Source organism: Rhopalosiphum maidis, chromosome 4 (assembly GCF_003676215.2).
Source record: "Rhopalosiphum maidis isolate BTI-1 chromosome 4, ASM367621v3, whole genome shotgun sequence".
Classification (NCBI taxonomy): domain Eukaryota; kingdom Metazoa; phylum Arthropoda; class Insecta; order Hemiptera; family Aphididae; genus Rhopalosiphum; species Rhopalosiphum maidis.
The window spans coordinates 37,866,485-37,886,728 of NC_040880.1; the positions used below are offsets into that span (position 1 = coordinate 37,866,485).

The window sequence follows — 20,244 nt, forward strand, 5'->3', positions numbered from 1 at the left end:
ACTATTCCAAATATGAAATATCGAGACAAATACAAATAAAATACAATAACTGTCAACTCATTAAAAATGTGTAAGCATAGCAATTAAAATGTGTTATACCTATATAATATAAAATGCAGATAAAAGAATATTTATAAAAATATAAATTGTTGTACTTAACTTATTTTGATATTTGATATACCTATATGGCTATGTGATATATTGTGATATACTAAAATTAAATTCTTTAGTTTTAGAATATTATATTAATTAAATAAGTTTTAGTTTCCAAATACCTATATATATCTAATAATCCACAATAAACGCGTTTTTAAATTTTTTCACAGACTAAAATAGTCTTTCATTTTAATTCAATTATATCATAAACATTATTTCTTTAGGTTTATCACTGATAATTTCCAAACTAATATGTTTTGGACACTATAGAATTAAGTTTTATTTTTTTTTTTTATAATATTACCTATGAACGTCACCGCGGGCTTATTGCGGCGTATAACTTATAATAAATAAAATAATATATAATAAGAGAAAACTATGATCTTATATAACAGCTAGGGATGGGCAACTGGCGGCCCGCGAACCTTTTTTATGTGGCCTGTGCTACATTTTCAAATTACATCATCATACAATTTCAAAGTCAATCGTCTTTACTCTATGCTAAATTAAAATGCATATTATTTTGAATGACCTTTTTTTTTTGCTCTCTATACTCTGGCCCGCTAAATTTTAATTTTCTAAAAATTGGCCCTCTAATAACTTTCAGTTGCCCATCTTTGTTATATAATATAACATCATGATGTATACCCTTCCACAGTCTCATAGTACTATTATATATTATACAATAATAAATCAAGTGGCCAGTGGCCATTATAGTGGGCTGTGGCGTTCGCCCGATCGTGCGGTGATATTTTGTATTAAGTTAGCTGTAAATAAGCATTAAAATATATATTACTAACGCTAAGTACTTATACCTAATATTAACATAATAAAGTAATTTTTATTCGTGTAATAAACGAATAGCCAATAATACCGTAATTATTATACATTCACACAGAATGATTGAATGATGAACTATAGTCTATATAACTATATTATATAAGCACCCAATAACTATACTTTAAAATATATTGTATACGTCAGGCACATATACAGGCGGGTTTGGGGTTATTAATTTCGAGTAACGAGGAAAAAATTGTATTATTATGTTACAATAATGGTACAATAATTTGTATTGCTATATTTTAATATTATATCATATGGTAAAAACTAAAACTACTTTAACTGTAGTTATCCTTATCACCCGTGATGGGTATATTCATAGTATGCATATACTGGCCATTCGACAGCGAACATTTTAATTTTTAAACATTGTACAATATATGTTTATAAATAACCAGGTAAGCATGTATTGCAATTATTTTATAATATTGAATAGGTATTGATGTAATAAATTTATTTTCTTTATATTTTCGTCGCGCCCGATATAATTATTATTTAGTATAACTCGTTATATTATATACGTCAACCGCAGCCCTGTAGGTACAACAATACTTGCATTAAGTTATATTTAATTATACTATATACCTTATCGCTGGAAAAAAACATTAATTGTCTGATTGTCTGGCCTTTTTCTACCACTCGTCGATGGGCGTATAATATCGATTCCGCCTATTTTATATTGACTCCGCCGGTTATACTATTTATATTTAAATTTTATATAATATCTTTATATGGAATGTCGATTCCGCCGACTACTGTTTAGGCCCCTCCCCCTTGTATACATATTTTAAAATATATAGTCCTATACATAATATACTTTATATTATATTAATAAAAAGTAAAAATTATAATTGTGTAATAACTCAAAACTAAAATGTATTAGAGGTATTCTAATTAGTATAATAGTAACTAATACGGCGTATATGAATAATTTATAAAACATATAGTTTAAATTGTATAAAATGATATAACTTCGCTATAGATAAATATTTTTATAACAAAAAGTTTACTAAAAATTAGATTAACAAATTGACTATTTTGAAAAAAAATATAATCAAGTTAATATATTTTATTTTTTTCCGTATACGTATTGCTATATAACGTATTACACTATATGTACATATATATATGTCAATAATTGTCAATTATATGACTTTGACCGAAAACTTATCTTTAAGAGATGGTATATCATATATGATCTTATAATATATCTATAAGTCACATATAATAGTGGATAAGTCCTATATATTTATATTTATAAAATGTGAACTTCCCAATCTTCCCATGTTATTTTTCGCCTATTAGTTTACTATAATACTTGAATTATACAATTATTATCATTTTAAATAACTTAGACTATATACATTTTATAATATATAAGCGAATATTCACAATTCATATATACACAATACACCATTTACACGTATATTAATAATTATAGAAATTTAAATATATATGCTACATTTTAGTTTTGAATTATACAATTTATTATTATTATTTATTATCATTTTATACATTTTTTAAATATATACCTATATATATATATATATATAGTATATTATATAGGACTATAAATATGGTGTCTGGTGGAATCGATATTATGTAGAAATTATAAACAGTAGCCGACGGAATCAATACCTACAAACCTTTTTCTTAAACAGGTAGTTTCGGCGAAATCAATAATTGCCCTTCGTCGATTACTATATGTATACTATAGAACTTCACCTCAGCCATCATCTGCAGCTATTCACTACATATGACTTTAGCACTACGCCACAACATTGTCTAGTGGCCAGTTCGCTTACATTAAAATATATTTGTGCAAGAAATGTCCGGTTACATACTTACACGTACTGCCGTACTATATGTTACGCTTGAAAATGTCTCCTGCAGCAAGATGATGGTCGATGCCAGTATAATACAGATAAAGTGATGGACTTGTCAAGAATGGCGAAATACCTGGTAAATCATTTATTTAAGAATATTATTCATATTGGGGTTTATAATATGAAAATTTTATAAAAAATATAATGATGGTTATTTATAAAAAATGCAAAAATATTTTTAACCTCTGTACATTTTTACCCTTAATTATTGTTTTTTTAATTCTTGAATCTGAATTTTAGGTATGTGTTCTACAGCTATACACATCTAAAATTAAATTAAACAATAATATACTATAGTATTGATTAAATATGTGACTGTTTGAATAATTGTTAATTTATAACAATTATAAACTGTTATAGGTATACTTTTATTAATGACAGAGTTGGACCTACCGGCGACAAAAGGTGAAATGTCAAATAAGGCACTACCAACCACTAGCCATCAGGAGCAACTCAGTTTAACCGTGGACCTGGAAGCATTTTAACATATTACATCACTCTGCATGTTATCGATCCGATATCGATTTGATGCTTCTAGCCTCTATGTGATTGCATGGTTTATTTAATTTTGCTGCCTAATAGTTCATAATGATATTATTTATTACACAATAAGCGTCAAAAATTATGATTTTAATAAAATATTATTATTATATTATTATGAAATTGTTTCTGGAAATAAAAATTATATTAAGGAAGTTAGGAATATAACTTTCAGAATATTGAAGCATCGTATAGGTGTTATTTACTATTTACTACATATTATGTATAAATATAGTATACTATAATATACTATACATTTTCTATAGTTCCATAATATCAATAATATTAGTAATATAATGTATAATTAGATAAACATATTTTTAGGAACCTATTAAATTAATTATCAGTAGTATAGCAGTTTAACTAAACAGCTACAGATTTGAATTTGTCGTAAAGTCTACTTGAGATCGATTTTCCCACATTTTTGATTTTGTCCCTCCCAAAATCCCAAAAACCGAATTATAAAACATCAGGTAGTAATTAAAAAAATAATTGTCATATTTCAATTTTTGGAGAAGTTTCAATAAAAAAAAATTAAAAATGTGGAAAAGTCTATCTCAAGTATAGACTTACGCCAAATTCAAATCTGTTTTCACTGTTTCCGGAATTCTTATCGCTTTATTATATATCAACTGTTACGCTGGAAGCCTGGAAATAGAACACGTCTATACAATCCTATGTTACGTGTATGTTAGATAAAGACAGAAAATCATCGCTTCCAATCTCCTAAGTTTGGTATATACCTGGGATGGGCAACTAGCGATCCGCGTACCATTTTTAACTGGCCCGGTGGACTGTGCTACATTTCAAACTACTTTATAAAAATATATATGAGAGAATTTTTTTGTATTTTATTTTATTATATTAATGAAACCGACATAATTTTTATTGTCAAACGTAGTTATAAATTCTTATATAGTAGATCTATAAATAAAAATTGTATTGTGGTTTTGCTTTCTGTTGTCTGGCCCGCTTTCAAAAAATTGGCCCTCATCTAGTAGCATTGAGTTGCCCATCTCTGCCCCCTGGTAATTTATATAAACTTACTTATATTCTATACACATGTGATGACAATTTAAAATGTTTCGATAACAATTAATTCAATCTACTGTATTATAAATGTATACCTATAACCTAGTAAGATTAATATAATTTATCTAATTGGCAGTGGCGTATTTAGGATTTTGTCTATGGGGCGGGGGATATAAGTTGGCAAACATATAATTTCCTCTACCCGGTGGGGGGGTACACTTTACCATTACTACCGTTTCTCAAAAATGTTGAAAATTTATACTTATTATCAATAAGTACCTACACATAAATGTATAAGACTATTTTTTTGTTTTGAAGATTTATTATTTATTGTCATTTTTTTACAAAATAGAGAAAACCATAAGAATACAATAGTATTATCTAGTGCTTATTGATAAATATACAAATATACATATATGTATAGGATGAAAAATCAAAACAGTAAAAAATAATGCACCCGCCAGTGCTCCAAACTTAAGGGTCTTAAGGTCTCAATACAGCTACTAAGGAAGGGTCCTTTTTTTGGTACTTGACCGGGGGTCTGAACCCTGGGAACGTAAAGGCTTAAGACCGCTAGGCAGCTGCCTAGTTTGCCTAGGTGGAAGTTCAGCACTGGCACTAACAGAGTGTTTGATTATAATGAATAGTGAATTATTTATTATGCTGGATTAAAAATGAACTAATGCAATAATAAATATTATACAAATAAGTAATAAACTAATAAGTCGTATTTAGTGTTTAAGTTTGTTTATTATTTGTGTACATTTAATTATTAGAACTTATTGTATAGAATGTCTTTATATATATACCTTCGCCTTGCAATATGTTTTGAAATAGCAACTAAACGCTTATTATTAAAAGCATAATAATAGCCGGATCGTTTATGACAATAATGACGATTGATGGAATTTTACGATTTACAATACAAATTGTTTTCAATCATATACATATTTAGCACATTAACAGTAAGTAGTGTATTGACTTCGGCCATTAAGTATCAACCACAATATTTCCAAATTCTTTCCAAATTCTAAAAATTTCAATATTATAATAAATAAAATGTAGCGTTTTCAATAATTTTATTCTGTATTTCTCTAATATATGTACGATATTATTAAACCTATCAAGTAAAAAAAAAGACCAATAGGGAGGATCTATCCCCCACTGCAAATTGTAAAATCAAAAAATATGAAATATAATTAAGGATATGGGCTGATATATTGTTTCTACTATCATTATTCAACATCTACTTTACTAAAATTAATATTACATTGTATAGTTTAACAATAAAATATACACACACCAAACGCTTTTTTAATTTTTTTAATCGATTCATCAATTTAAGCGCTGTTTTTTATATATATAATTATATTTTATTAAAAAAGTACAAAAATTCAAAAGGTTAACTAAAAAAAAAAAAAACTTAATTAACTTTAGCAATTGACACTATTACATTAAATTATATTACAAAAAGTTTTCTATTAAGTTATAAAATAAATAATAAAAAGCTAAAATTGAATGTAATTTAAATTATTTGGTTAACCTTTAGACACTAATTATAAATTATTTTCAAATAAAATTATTTGATAGTGCAGAATGTTTTTCAATCAAAAACATAATAATTATATATTATGTATACTGTATACTCTTATTAGTTATTAGTATAAGAGCAATAATTAAAACTAGGTTTATGAAATAGATAATATTTTAGATAATTACGAAGATGTTGAGTTCCAAGAAACATATTTATAACATTACAAATGAAGATAAAATTAACTAATTATTTTTTAATAAATTATCAAAAATATATGTATATACTTATTAAGGAAATCACAAGTATGTGAATATGTGATATTACTGATAATAAATTATTATCAGTTAACTAGTAAATAACAAATTGTATAAATGATTTTTTATTTTATTAAATTCAAGATTTTATAAGTTTTAAATTGTTAGGTAATAATTCAACAAAAATAACATTGATAAAATATAGTAATGCTTATAAATATTTAAGTATTGGGCTTATACATTTGTTGAAACAATTTCTTGATCACTTTTTATTAAACCAATATATTTTTCCAACTGTTGTGTCTTGAGCTTACACCAAACTAGGGGATCAGTCAATCCAATAATACGAGCTGCAGCCAAAGCAGCTCCTTCCTCTTCCCGTACAGTGACACACCCCAAACCTAATCGAAAATAATTATTAATAAAAAATATTATATTACATGTATATAGTACAAGTTTATAATATTAAAATATTTTTTATTACCAGATGGAACATTTAATGAAGACCAAATGTCCATATTTACATTGGTTGCATTTAAAGGTGGGCAGTTTATAACTGGCAAATTGGTATATCCAGCTATTACTGGACCTAAGCCGTTACTACGTCCAGCTACAGCAATTATAACAACAGGAACACTTAGACCTAAAGTATTTAAAATATTAGTAATATATATTACTAAATAATTTACTTAATATCACCTTCATATTTATCAATCATTTTTAAAACGAATTCAGTACTTTTATGAGCTGATCCAATTCTAATTTCAGTATTTATACCCATTACATTTTTTGTATAATTTGCAATCTTTTTACCAAAACTTTCATCGCTAGATGAACCCATAACAACCACAACCTATATTAACAGTTCAAATTAATTGTTTGCATAGTATAAAAACGTTTTTATATTAAAAAAATAAGTTCTTACCAAACCATTTGATTGTTTTTGAGAAAAACTTTGAACTTGTTCAGCAACCCATTTAAAATTTGTTTTTATTGTTTCCATATCGGCAGCTGTTACAGAGCTCAAATTTCTATATACTTGTTTGTCAACCATTAATCTTTTGTCTCCACTTGGCCACAGTCTCCATGAATCATTGTCAATAACATCGGCTACTAATATTTCACCTAAAATATAATAAGTTAAATAGGTGTTTTTAATTTATTCATTTTATGGCAATAATAATATACCTTCAGTACTAACACCAAATTCAATTTTCATATCTACTAGAGCAACATTCTTAGATGCCCATAATTTTTCCAACACTTCAAATACACAGATAGTAGTTTTTCTCATTATCTCATACTCAGCGTTTCCAATTTTTACATTTCCAATGTTAAACTCTACAGATAGTAACTGTTGTTCAGACCATTGAGGATCATCATTTAAATCATCCTATTCAAAAACAAATTAATTTCACAAGACATTGTTATAAAATATTTTAAATTGAATCTTAATAACAAACATTTTAATTAATCTAACTATTTTTAATACACAAAAATAAAAATATAGAAGTATATTGATTGATAGGTTTAAATTTGTAACTACTAGTGATATTAAGTAGGTATAAATATATTTTAGGGCATACCTTAAAAAAAGTTTCCACCAAGGGTGGAGTAAATTTATAACCTTCTTTTACTCCTGGATTACGTTTTAAAAATGAACCTGTAGCAATTCGACGAGATACCCATTCAATTGGAATCATACTACATTTTTTGCTAATGAATGTATTATCGGATAAGCCATTCCTTGAAACATATGCGGTATTTATTCCTAAAACATAAATGTTAATAGGTAAGCATATGCAACATATACATATAGATACTTAAAAATTGTTTAAATATTAAGAACTTAAGAGTATAGAATTTAGTATACGTGGCCTACCTAAATCTTGTAAAACTTTAAAAATGGCTGTTGTCGTTTCCGTAGATATAGCTGCTTTACCTAACATATCATCACCCTTGGCGCCATTCCAAGCAGTAATCCTGTCTTTACTCACCATCAAGACATTGCCTGTGCCAGGTAAGTCGTATACCAATTTGGTTTTTCCCTCGACGATCAATTCGCCCATACCTAGACCTTGATAAACCATAATGTGAAATAAACGTTAGCAAATTTTTGAAAAATGAACCAAATAATTTTTTTTATATTCACCCTTAGTTTGGGGTTTGGCCATTTCGAAAATGTCACTATTTTTTTAAAAAACGAATCGGTCCGCACGAGAGATATCGTAGAGTTGTTTGAGTTAAATGATCAACAAGTTAAGAACACGGTTTGGCGTGCAAAGTATGACGTAGTGCTGTGTCTTGTCGCTGGTCTACGAGTGTTGGAATGTTGGACCTTGGTCGACGATGATTGCCGGACCTATTCGACTTCGGCACGATGGTAATAAAACGTCGAAATAACTATAAATCTATAACCTTAAATTTTTCGGGATCCCGCCAATTTCCACCGCCGCGGTCTGATAACAATTAACCTAAAAATCGATTATTGTAATCACGATTCAAACCAGTTTGGACTTTGGTGTTTGGCGGCTTATTGAAATCGTAAACAAAAAACGTGCTTGAACAGTCGAAACGGGTATCAACAATTTGAAACGCAAATGCACAATAGACATACAGTCGTACATGCCACGCTGCCACAGTCAAGTGCCGGAGATACGTCTGGAGTCTGGACCAGTGTACCAGATTACAGGAGACTATTGAAGTGTTGCGCCAGTCCTCTTTGGGTCTTTCTTGTCTATCTATCTCAAATCCTGATTTTGGCGTGAGTACCTATCTACATTTTTTTATTCCTATTTGTTTATTTCAATCTGAATTATAATTATAACGTTTAAAACGCCATGATTGTATCGTAATAAATTATTCATAATTCATTTTTGATTAAAATTAATAATTGATTTAGTAGTAACTATTTTTAACAACCATTATCGAGTAGCTTATCTATGTATATGTTGATTGTTCGTACGTCATTTTCTTTTCCTGATAAACTTTGATATCTTTACTCTTAAGTTCATGACCTACACTTCTACTATAGTCCATTTAATCATGATGTTTAACAATTATTATTGTTGTTATTCCTTCATTTACTACTACATGGGTCAAATAATATGTTACGAATATTCAAACTGTAGATATTATATAATAAAATAATATTAAGCAAACCATAAAAAAAAAAAGAAAAACCTAAGCCCACTATGTTTAATGACCACTGATGATAATTTTATCCTTCTTAAAATGTCTATTGTTTCAACATATTTCGGTTGTTCATAAAAAAAATTTCCAAAACTATAATTATTTTAACGTTTTCTTTATTTAATAGGTCTCAATATTAATAATTGGTATGCATACACATTAATATGATTCATTATATTTTATTTAAATAATAAAAACTCATCACTATTTTTATTTTTTGTTACAAAAATGTAGTTTATTTTATTTGAATTAATTTATCGCATACATATAATTTTATATATTTATACACTTAAATATATAATAGATTCTATTTTATTTTGTTTTAGAGTCAAATATGTCTGTTGAAGAAGATGATAGGCAATTGCGTCACGAATGTGGTGTATTTGGTTGTATAGCTTCTGATCCATGGCCAACAGATGTAGATGTAGCCCAAGTTATTTGTCTTGGATTATTAGCATTACAGCATCGGTAATTTCATGTTTTGGTTTTAAATCTATAATATATACAGTAACAGATATAAAATTTAACTAATACTTTGCAATTTATAAAGGCTTTTGTGCAAATTATTTGTGACATACACACAACTTATATCTACATCTTTTCAAACATCTCGACTAGCTTGTGATTTTTACATCTTTATACTTACTCAATATATTATTACCCTTTAATAAAAATTCCTATTATTACATATATTCTAGTCACTGAATAGACAAATAATATTTGTTTAAACAATTCTCATATTTAGTTAAAATGACTATATTTTATCTTAAAATTATAATATATACACTTTTAGAGTCTTGGAGTTTTTTCACAAGAGACTGATATAACTAATATAGGTTTGAGATAGAAGAACGCTGTTTGATTGTGGCAATATTGTACTTTTATTGCTGCACACTAACCTAAACCTAAACTAAAGTTTTTCTTATAATATTTAAATATACACTTATTTTTCCTAATATATAAAACATAGTAAAAAAAAAAGAACTATAATAAAAATAAGTATTTAAATTTTTATAGTGGCCAAGAAAGTGCTGGTATTGCTATGAGTGAAGGTGACAACCATACACATTTTAATGTTAAAAAAGGTATGGGTTTGGTCAGTAATATCTTTAATGATGAAGCAACAAAAAAATTAAAAGGTAATGATTATCAATTTATAAAATATACTGTCTAATTATTATTTGCTACTTATAAGTCATATTGTTCTATGTAGGTAATCTTGGAATTGGACATACAAGATATTCTACAAGTGCTGGTTCTGAAGAAGTCAACTGTCAACCTTTTGTTGTTCACTCTGCTCATGGTGCTCTTGCAGTTGCCCATAATGGAGAATTATTTAATGCGGGAAGATTAAGGCGTATGGTAAATATTGCATAATTATGGCATGCGTTAACTTGTTGATTTTCATACTTAATTCATATGTCATGCCCTCCAATATGCCGTCATATTTTAAAATTTGCTTGGTGTGCTGACATTGAATGTATATGAATTATTATTGGCGTTTAATATTTTAAATAAATGTATTTTATATTTAGGTATTAGCTAGAGGAGTTGGTCTTTCAACTCATTCAGATAGTGAACTAATTACCCAAGCTTTATGTTTGAATCCTCCTGATATTGAAATTGATGGTCCTGATTGGCCGGCACGTATTAGACATTTTATGGAGCTTACCAAATTATCTTATTCAATTGTTATAATGGAAAAAGATAGAATATTTGGGGTACGTGATCCATATGGTAATAGACCTCTCTGCATCGGAAAACTGATGTCTTTAACTGAACCAAATAAAGGTAATTATATTTAAAATTTTAATTTTATTATAAATTGTAAAAAAAAAAAGTTATAACTATTTCTATTTTGCTAAGCAGAAGAAGGTTGGGTTGTATCATCTGAATCGTGTGGTTTTCTCTCAATGGGAGCTAAGTATGTAAGAGATGTTTATCCTGGAGAAATTGTAGAGTTTACAAAAGAAGGCTTTCATACTGTATCTGTAATGGGTCGACCTCACAATCGCCCTCAAGCATTTTGTATTTTTGAATATGTTTATTTTGCAAGACCAGATAGTATATATGAAGGTAAAAATAACTAATAATAAGTTCATTGATTTTCTTATTTATTTTAATTTTCAATCCATTATAAAATTAAATAATGATTAAATTATTGGTTCATTGTTTAAAATATAAGTATTTGTATTGTAGGACAAATGGTTTATTCAGTGCGATTGAGGAGTGGTATTGTGTTAGCCAGAGAAAGTTTGGTTGAAGCTGATATTGTTAGCTCTGTTCCAGAATCTGGAACTGCTGCCGCTCATGGATTTTCAATGAAAGTGAGTATTTAAGGTTAATTTTATCAAACCTTTGGTTTATTTTGTTTACTTCTATTTTCAGTCCAATATTCCATTTGCAGAAGTGTTATATAAAAATCGTTACGTAGGCCGAACTTTCATTCAACCTAATGCACGATTAAGAAGGTTAGGTGTTGCTAAAAAATTTGGTGCTATTGTTGAGAATGTAGCTGGCAAAAGAATAATTCTTATTGATGATTCCATTGTAAGAGGAACCACAATGGGGCCAATCATAAAATTGCTTAGAGATGCAGGAGCCAAGGAAGTTCATATACGAGTTGCTTCTCCTCCTCTTAAATTCACTTGTAATATGGGAATTAATATACCAACTAAGGCCGAACTTATTGCTAATAAACTAACTATTGAACAGTTGGCTAAACATATCGGTAAGTATATTAAGAGGTTTTTTTAGTTAAATTAACTAACTGTTATTAAAATGTGTAATATAGTAGCTAATAATACTACATTTTTTTTTTAAATTTGGCACTTATATTTTCATTATGCAAAACCTTATATGGTTCTGTTCACGGGTTTTACTTATATAGTGTATTTAATGTTGTAAAATGTATTACTACAAGCAAAATATATATTTATATATAATTAATTAAAACTGTTAAGATATAATAAGTATTATTACTTTATAGGTGCTGATACCCTCGCTTATTTATCCGTCGAAGGGCTTAAAGAAGCAGTTACAGAAAAAATGCCAAACAGAAATGCAGTTGAAGTTGGGCATTGCACGGCATGTCTCACCGGAGAATATCCGGAAGAATTAACTTTTTAAATGTTTAAAATGTCTATATCTAAGTATTAATGTAATTCATTTTGTTAAATAAGAGCATTTAAAGTTTGTAAGTCTATAATTGTTAAGCTTTATGAGTTATTTATATGAAGTCAATAGGTTTCTCAAGTTTTTAAAAATGAAGTACTAATAGTTTACTTAAGTTAAATAATTATATAAGATCTGTCTTTTAAACAATTATTGTTTGCATTTTATTTAATTTTTATTATTCTAAAATAACTAGATCAAAATGTTATTATACATAATATATTTACTATAAATGTATGTGTATTTTTAAATTGATTGTCAAAATTTGACAGTAATTTGTTTTTTTCCAATATTGTTTATTTAGAGCTTTATTTATAAGCTCTTAAAAATATATATTTAAGGCTTATGAATAAAGAACTTTTATTATGAACTAATTTTTTAATATCTACTTTTGTAGCTGTAATATTATTTAATACGTTAAAGTCTGGGTCTCTTTTGTATACTCCCTTAAATTGACTACAAATGTAGTCATAGATAAGGTTACTAAGTCAGACTGATCAAAATTTTTTTTCATACTATTATATAATTTATCATTGTTGCTAACTTCAATACTCCTCATAAGTCATTTATTATTTTTGCAGAAACTGAAACATTTCAAAAATAGTAATTACAAAATATGCACAATTTTCTAGATATTTCAATAAAATTGTGGGTATGCAATATTATATAATATAAAATGCGGTTTATTTTTGCCCCTACTGTTTTACTAAATTATAAAAATAAATCGCTAATGCACAGATCGATAGGTAGGACATGTACCTAGGTATGTTATAAAATAACTTAAGAAATATAGGCTATAACATCGGTGCACCCTAACTGCGCATGCATCGTGACTATTTTGTAATATATCACCTTAACTATGTATACAAGGTTTTGTTTTTAATACTAACTCTGCACATAATTTATTTTTATTTTTTAAATATATAATGCAATATATGTTATTAAAGTTAAATAAAAATAATAATAATACATACAACAAAAATTGTTGTTATCAGTATAAAATGTACGGTGTGTGCAGAGCTACGGATTCACAAAATATTTTTATTCATGCGGAGCTTGTGGTGCGTCCTATAACATAATTTTATAGCTCAGAATCGTTTTTCGAATTCAATAATTTATCATTGAATTCATATTTAACTCATCTATTTTAGTGACCTGCTCAATGAATACTTGAATATTAGACACTTCTTAAACAGAAGATGAGTGACTTGTTCTTTTTTCATGTCTCACGTCTGTATATTTGTTAAGAATGACGTTATTTTGACATTGATTTGCCATTTTCCTCGATTGTTTACTATTTAGTATTTAATGTGCCTATAATCGAAATACAAACCAAAGATTTATTTTGCACAATAAACATAAATACAAAAATACTGGCGTCTGCTATGAATGTTTTACTATATCGGTAAGTACAGGTTCAACGTTCAAATTGTGTTAAATTAAAAAAATAAAAATCATAAGTTTATAATTTAAAATTGAGTGTAAATTAATGTAGGTGATAGATGTAACTACATATGTTGAGAATGTGAATGGTATATATAAAGTATAAATGTAAAATGTATAAATTATTGTTTTGTATTACGTTCGTGAACATTCCGTAACCCGAAGATTTCTTTTAATTATCATTTATCATTAATTAATAATGAATCATTAATGGGACCCGTAGATGGCGAATTTCGCTCGGGGAGGTCGGTCACGTGAACAGTGAAAAAAAAAAATCTCATACCATCGCGACGACTACAAAATAATCGAAAAATGAATTATTTATTGAATTCGATGTCTGCTGCTGTTGCCGGTCAGGTTTACGCGTAGTATTCCCCGCACACAAGTATATAATTGTACCTACATAATATATTAATACATATATAATATCAACGTAAAATACAGTGTACTACCTACTATACCTACATGTGTGTGTGTGTGTGTGTATCTCGTTCATTATATCCATACAATTTGCGGGGTTCGATATAGCCTCGTTTGTCCCCGTAGGTTGACCGGTCCGTCGGCGGCGGTGGCGAGAAGAGGCCCCACCCGGTGTTATATGTATATATTGTATTGTATATGTTTTTTATCCGGTGCGCGCCGTCACCGCGTGTGTGCTAAAAAACGGCGGCCACAGTCAGTTGTGTACGGTCGTTGGTCGCGTGCGGTATTGTGGTACCTTATCGTCTTCGCGGTAGATGTATTATTTCTTTTTCACGAGACAATAAAAAAAAAAAAACATCGCGCGCGTGCTGAGAGTTCGTTTCATAAATCATTATTATTAAGTACCTACAACGATTGATAAAACTGTGAAATTATGGGTTCTATCATTTTTTCCGCTGCAGTTGCCCCTAAAGTTTATTACAATTTGCCTGTACGGTTCACGTGATATCCGGTAATCACGTAAGTACCAAATGATCAGTACATTTATAGAATATAATACATATTACATATAATAATAACCAGGTACCAGATACCGATACAAAAACATTAAAATATCGTTGTCCAAACGTTCTCCGACAACAAAACGAATATTTTCCACACAATATAAAAAGATTTGAACGGTAGACCATGAAAATAACGAATATGTGGAACGTGTACACTGTGCACAATACATAGGTAACTCTGAATAGGCACCGATAGTGATGGTTAACGGTTTTTGAAGAGAGCACACACGTGTTATGGAATAGTCGATAAGATAATGTAATTATATTATGTTATGTTTATAAATTATACGTTCTCACAATTTTATTGTAAAAGCTCAGTTAATCACGAAACAAATGATGTGTATTTCTACAATATACATATTATATTTTGAGTAAAATAATATATAAAATATATTCGGGTCAAAGTGGTATAAAGATTTGGACGTATATGTATTATGTGATTAAACAAATAACGCGGTGCATCGATCAATTTCGATTTCAACATAAGATAAGTTTATTTTTATCATATTAACGTAGGTTTACTTTTATGATAATCCTATCTACAATTTAAATTTAATACTACATATATATTTCTAAATACCTCGTATCTGTGCAGCTATAGGTCTCGGTTGTAATATAATGTTTGCTGAACGCATGTCAAATAAATCACACGCCTTCACGTTTTCGCTTTACAGTCCGTAGGACGAAGCTTCGAGTTTCTCCTCCTACCCACCCGGTCCATGCGACATTTAGACGAGAGTTTGTTGCTATTATAGCATAATAATATATTGGTACCTTCTTTTTTTTATCATTATTAACAACTTTGATAGCGATAATAAATCTTGACATAGTTACATGCAGCAATTATTTCTATATAGTAGGTATTGATATAGTCATATCCAAAAGGTATTTTCCAGATTGTGTTTTAACAATATTAAGTGAGTGTATTGAAATTAACCAGCTATAAACTATATGTCTATTTAATAGTTTTGAGATCGATCCTGATGCATAAGTACAACCTGTATATACCTAAATATACAACATAATAAGTGCGGTTATACTTAATACCATAATTTGTTCATAAAATATCGAAAGTTTCGAAACAATTAGTATACAACTTATATTACTCAAACTCTAGGCTCTCTTTTCAAAAATTCTCCATTTTTTTAAGTGTATAATAATATTGTATATACAAATCATAATATAGATACAATCCGAACGTCGAGACTGAACTTCCATCACATATACCGTTATCGCGTGTCTATAAAAAACGTCCATGAAAACTTTAATGTAATCACGTATTGTATCAAATATTTACTGACCTATAAATATCATATTGGTTATATAATTACAGACGCATATTTAATAAATGAATAATAATATACATAAAGACATGTATGTTAGTCAGGAGCGGATCCAGACCAAGATAACAGGGGGAGGGGACGATTTTTAAAGGGCACACATCAATTTTGATAAGGTATTTATTTAGGTACATACATATGTTACTTTCCACAGTCTCGTACAAAACAAAAAAATATTTTTTATAGTAGATAATAGTAATAAAAAAATATATCACTATAATTTTGTTACCTTTGAAGTATAATTACATCAAAAACTAAAATCAGGGAATTAAACTATTTTTTTTTGAGAGAACGAGGGGGGGGGGCGATTGTCCCAATCGCCCCCTCTCGATCCGCCACTGACGTCAGTCGTAGAAACTGCAACATCAGTTGACCACACGGTAGCAGCGAACTGCAACCGCTGAACTCAATTAATTATACTACATACTATCTGTAGTATATGTGTATATATTATATTTTATATATAGGAATATATAGTGTCGAAAAAACACGACGCACCTCCATCGTATGAGTGACAGACGCGCGTATACATAATAATATATACCGTTAAGCAGAGGCGCGATTGTGCGGCGCTCTACAAGAGACAGAGCTGGAGATGATGATGATGATGACGAAAGAAACTTGAACGAAGGTTTTTGTGTTATACGAACCAAGGATATGTGTGTGTGTGTGTGTGTGTGTGTGTATTGTGTACACTGTACCTACGTGTAGTGGGCTCGCCATTCAGGTTATGCGGCCCACGCACTTCGTACAGGTTAGGGCCACAGGAGAAACTCGCGCGCGCATATTTAAAAACGAATAATAATAAGACTCATGCCTACTATATTTGTAATAATAATAATAATATTATATATATGTATATGTACCTATAATATATGTAACGACGAGAGTTGGCCAATATAACGCCCACCGCGAAAAAATACAACAGTTTTTAGACGTTCTGTGTATATTATATTATATATACGTAAGTATGTATAGGTATGTGTATATATTTTAATGTTGTTGTTCCGTTGTAATTTTTTTTCGCTCTGTGCACAATGTGCGAGTGTTTCATGTACGTACGTACCTATTATAATATACATAATATACTTTACCGCTGAACAGTTGAATAGTCGATGATGAATTCGTAATGGTATTGTCGTATGTATGTGTGTGTGTGTGTATATAGTAAATACCTATTATTATATTATAACACACATATATATATATATACACATAGGTTATAGGAACGTAAAACATAAAGTGTGCGTATATTTTACGAGTGTGCGTGTGTGTGTAATTGTGGGTGAACAACACAGTGTTGCATTTTGGGTGTTTATTTTTTACATTTTGTTCCGTGCTGCAGATACTTGCCGATGGTTTATCGATCCTTTTAAAAACAATGTTATTAAAAAACCGTCGTCGACTGTTTTGAAATCGAATAGCGACGATGATCATCGGCGCGAGGAAAATAATAATTATTTTGATCATTGTGTAAAGTCTCTCTCCGGAAGTGTACGCGTGTGTTTAAGTCGTCGTCGTTCGGTATAAAAATGAATCGGGGTCTATCGTCTACGTGTGTGTCTCGTAATGGAATTGCTCGGCTCGTGTACACCATGGTTGCATGAACGCGCATAATAACCCTCACCGGACGCTAAAATGCTCCTATATGTATACACATTATGTATTTATGTGTGTAGGTGGGTGGGTGTGCGCGCGCGGGCAATTCAATAATTTGAATACCGTGTGCGCCGTGCGGAGGTGGCGTTCGTGTGAGGCGACGAAGACGACGGTGTCGATAAAATCGCACGCCGACAGCAGACTATATAACAGTATAACACGTTCGTATAAATACCATATTATATAGACATATAATAGTACACAAATACAATTAATATATGGGTTAGGTACGTACTATGGAAAGAATTGTTACGATTTTTATGCTAAGTAAACGCGACAAAATATCAATCACACATATACATATACGCAATACGAAAACGTACAACTAATGCTGGTATCCTATAAGAACTACGAGAGTGATAATTGACAGGGTGTATGGTATGTGTATATACTGTATTTATTTCGTAAAGGAACGGTTTTCCGATGATATAACATCGTGCAGGTCTAATATAAATATATAATATTATATAGAATAAATCAGGAGATATAACTTGTGATAGAAATAAAAAAAAAATGTTTGTACGAAGGGAAAGTTTTAAAAAGATTTGCGGAGTACCGAGTACCCGATTTCGTTGTAGAACCGCACACCACCTGCACAATATAATATATATACAATATAACTAATACATGAATTATATCATATATATATATAAGTATAAAGTATTAAAGTAGGTATCTACGTGTATATTGTCTGTTCTATAGAAGTGTCCTAACACGATGGCCTACCCGCGCACGGTAAGATAGAAACAGGAAATGATTTGAATGGGTCATGGATGGTATATAATATACTATAGGTACGCCTAAGTCGACGGACAACAAGGTGTGACGACGGTCAACACATAATAAATGCTATTTAGGAATTTGATTTGGAGAGATTTCGTCTACGAAAACGATTATAATAATAATATTAAATGATATGTAAAAATGCGTGTTACTAAAGAGGAAGGTCCCGGAAAATGTGGGTAGATGTGCGCATGTAAAATGGTATAAATATCTAAATGAATTAATGAAATTATTAAAATACTCATGTGTGTAGGTATTTAGTATTTACCAAAGCGGTTGTATTCCAGTGACCAGTATAGAACAATAGAATATGATATACTATACAATGTGCGTGCGGATCATATATGCATGTATGTAGTATAATTAAAATGTCATATTTGAGTTTAAACGTAACCGAGTAAAATATTTAAGACCTCGCCACCACGGACTTTGGAATATACGTTGTATAATATGTATGACAGATATCTTACACTTACACAATTAAAACATATTATTATGTATAATAGTATAATATTAATATTATTATATTATATAAAGACGCGTTTTATTTCCTCGATGATGTATGCACTATGCATGCTCACCAATTACCACGTCAGAACTAATAGAGATCTATATTTAGTATTAAATTATATATATAATATGATACGTATCTATATCGTTTTTTAATTCCCTTGTTACAAATTTTTAGTGCGTTACTGTCGAAACTTAGTATTCATAGATTTTTTAAACGATGATAATTAACAACAAAAAATTTATACCCAATTTATTCTACTACTAATTGTTTTATCTATTAATCTATTCGTATTATTTATGGATACCTATATTTATATATTATAATTTATCAATATGACCAATTATCAATATTACATAATTGAGCTATGAAAATTGATACGCCTATTAATAATGGTTTCTTGCGTGATCTAAACAATATTTACTCATGTTGGAATTCAATAACCGAATGCATCATTTTACCTTAGTGGCTATTTTATTTGGTTGATTCGAATAACAGTTCTGAATAATTCATAACATTATAGTAGTCAGTAGACATAGTAGATACGATACATTATTAATTATTACAAATTAGATGAATCAAATAAACCATAAAAATATCTTATAATTTATATACTATAGTAAAGAAAAGAATAACGTGTTTATGTGTATAATGCTACAATAATCCTATATAAAGACTATAATACAAATTGACGAAAATAAATATAAAGAGGCTTAGCCTCTAGAAATGTCATAGCTCTTCAAAATTAAAACTTTATTAGAAATGTTATCTTGCGGATCACTTTACTTTAGATTATAATGTACTAGCCTCCCAAAAAATTCACCAAATGTCCGCCTACGATTGCATGACGTGATTAAAAAAAATACGAATGATCAGACATGCATAATATGTATCAAGTAACTATTGATTAT

The 20,244-nt window shown here is 29.2% G+C and overlaps 3 protein-coding genes across 3 annotated transcripts in view; 2 read left to right on the forward strand and 1 right to left on the reverse strand.

Moving 5' to 3' along the window:
• Positions 1-6,354: 6,354 nt before the first annotated feature.
• Positions 6,355-8,689, reverse strand: LOC113548300 (multifunctional protein ADE2). The gene is made up of 8 exons (XM_026949102.1): positions 8,398-8,689; positions 8,128-8,322; positions 7,832-8,016; positions 7,434-7,638; positions 7,171-7,370; positions 6,945-7,098; positions 6,730-6,888; positions 6,355-6,646 (listed from the first exon to the last, which is right to left on the reverse strand). Exons 1-8 carry the CDS (start codon positions 8,417-8,419, stop codon positions 6,480-6,482), a joined length of 1,287 nt encoding a protein of 428 aa, XP_026804903.1. The 5' UTR covers positions 8,420-8,689; the 3' UTR covers positions 6,355-6,479.
• A 118-nt stretch (positions 8,690-8,807) lies between these two features.
• LOC113548299 (amidophosphoribosyltransferase-like) lies at positions 8,808-12,847 on the forward strand. The gene is made up of 9 exons (XM_026949101.1): positions 8,808-9,009; positions 9,764-9,905; positions 10,455-10,576; positions 10,651-10,799; positions 10,973-11,228; positions 11,307-11,513; positions 11,637-11,764; positions 11,826-12,168; positions 12,427-12,847. The coding sequence occupies exons 2-9, from the start codon at positions 9,772-9,774 to the stop codon at positions 12,564-12,566; spliced, it is 1,479 nt and encodes a 492-aa protein (XP_026804902.1). The 5' UTR covers positions 8,808-9,009; positions 9,764-9,771; the 3' UTR covers positions 12,567-12,847.
• Positions 12,848-14,747: 1,900 nt separating this feature from the next.
• Positions 14,748-20,244, forward strand: part of LOC113550233 (leucine-rich repeat-containing protein 15-like) — a 28,447-nt gene continuing 22,950 nt past the window's right edge. Inside the window, 1 exon segment of the mRNA XM_026951948.1 lies at positions 14,748-14,996. The gene's annotated coding sequence lies outside the window, so the exon portion shown is untranslated.

Coding starts and splice junctions, on each gene's coding strand:
- LOC113548299 (XM_026949101.1), top strand. CDS start 9,772: ATGTCTGTTGAAGAAGATGATAGGCAATTGCGTCACGAATGTGGTGTA. Junction 9,906..10,454: donor TTATTAGCATTACAGCATCG/GTAATTTCATGT, acceptor AAATTTTTATAG/TGGCCAAGAAAGTGCTGGTA. Junction 10,800..10,972: donor CGGGAAGATTAAGGCGTATG/GTAAATATTGCA, acceptor TTTTATATTTAG/GTATTAGCTAGAGGAGTTGG.
- LOC113548300 (XM_026949102.1), bottom strand. CDS start 8,419: ATGGCCAAACCCCAAACTAAGG. Junction 6,889..6,944: donor AATGATTGATAAATATGAAG/GTGATATTAAGT, acceptor TAAATACTTTAG/GTCTAAGTGTTCCTGTTGTT. Junction 6,647..6,729: donor TTCATTAAATGTTCCATCTG/GTAATAAAAAAT, acceptor ATTTTCGATTAG/GTTTGGGGTGTGTCACTGTA.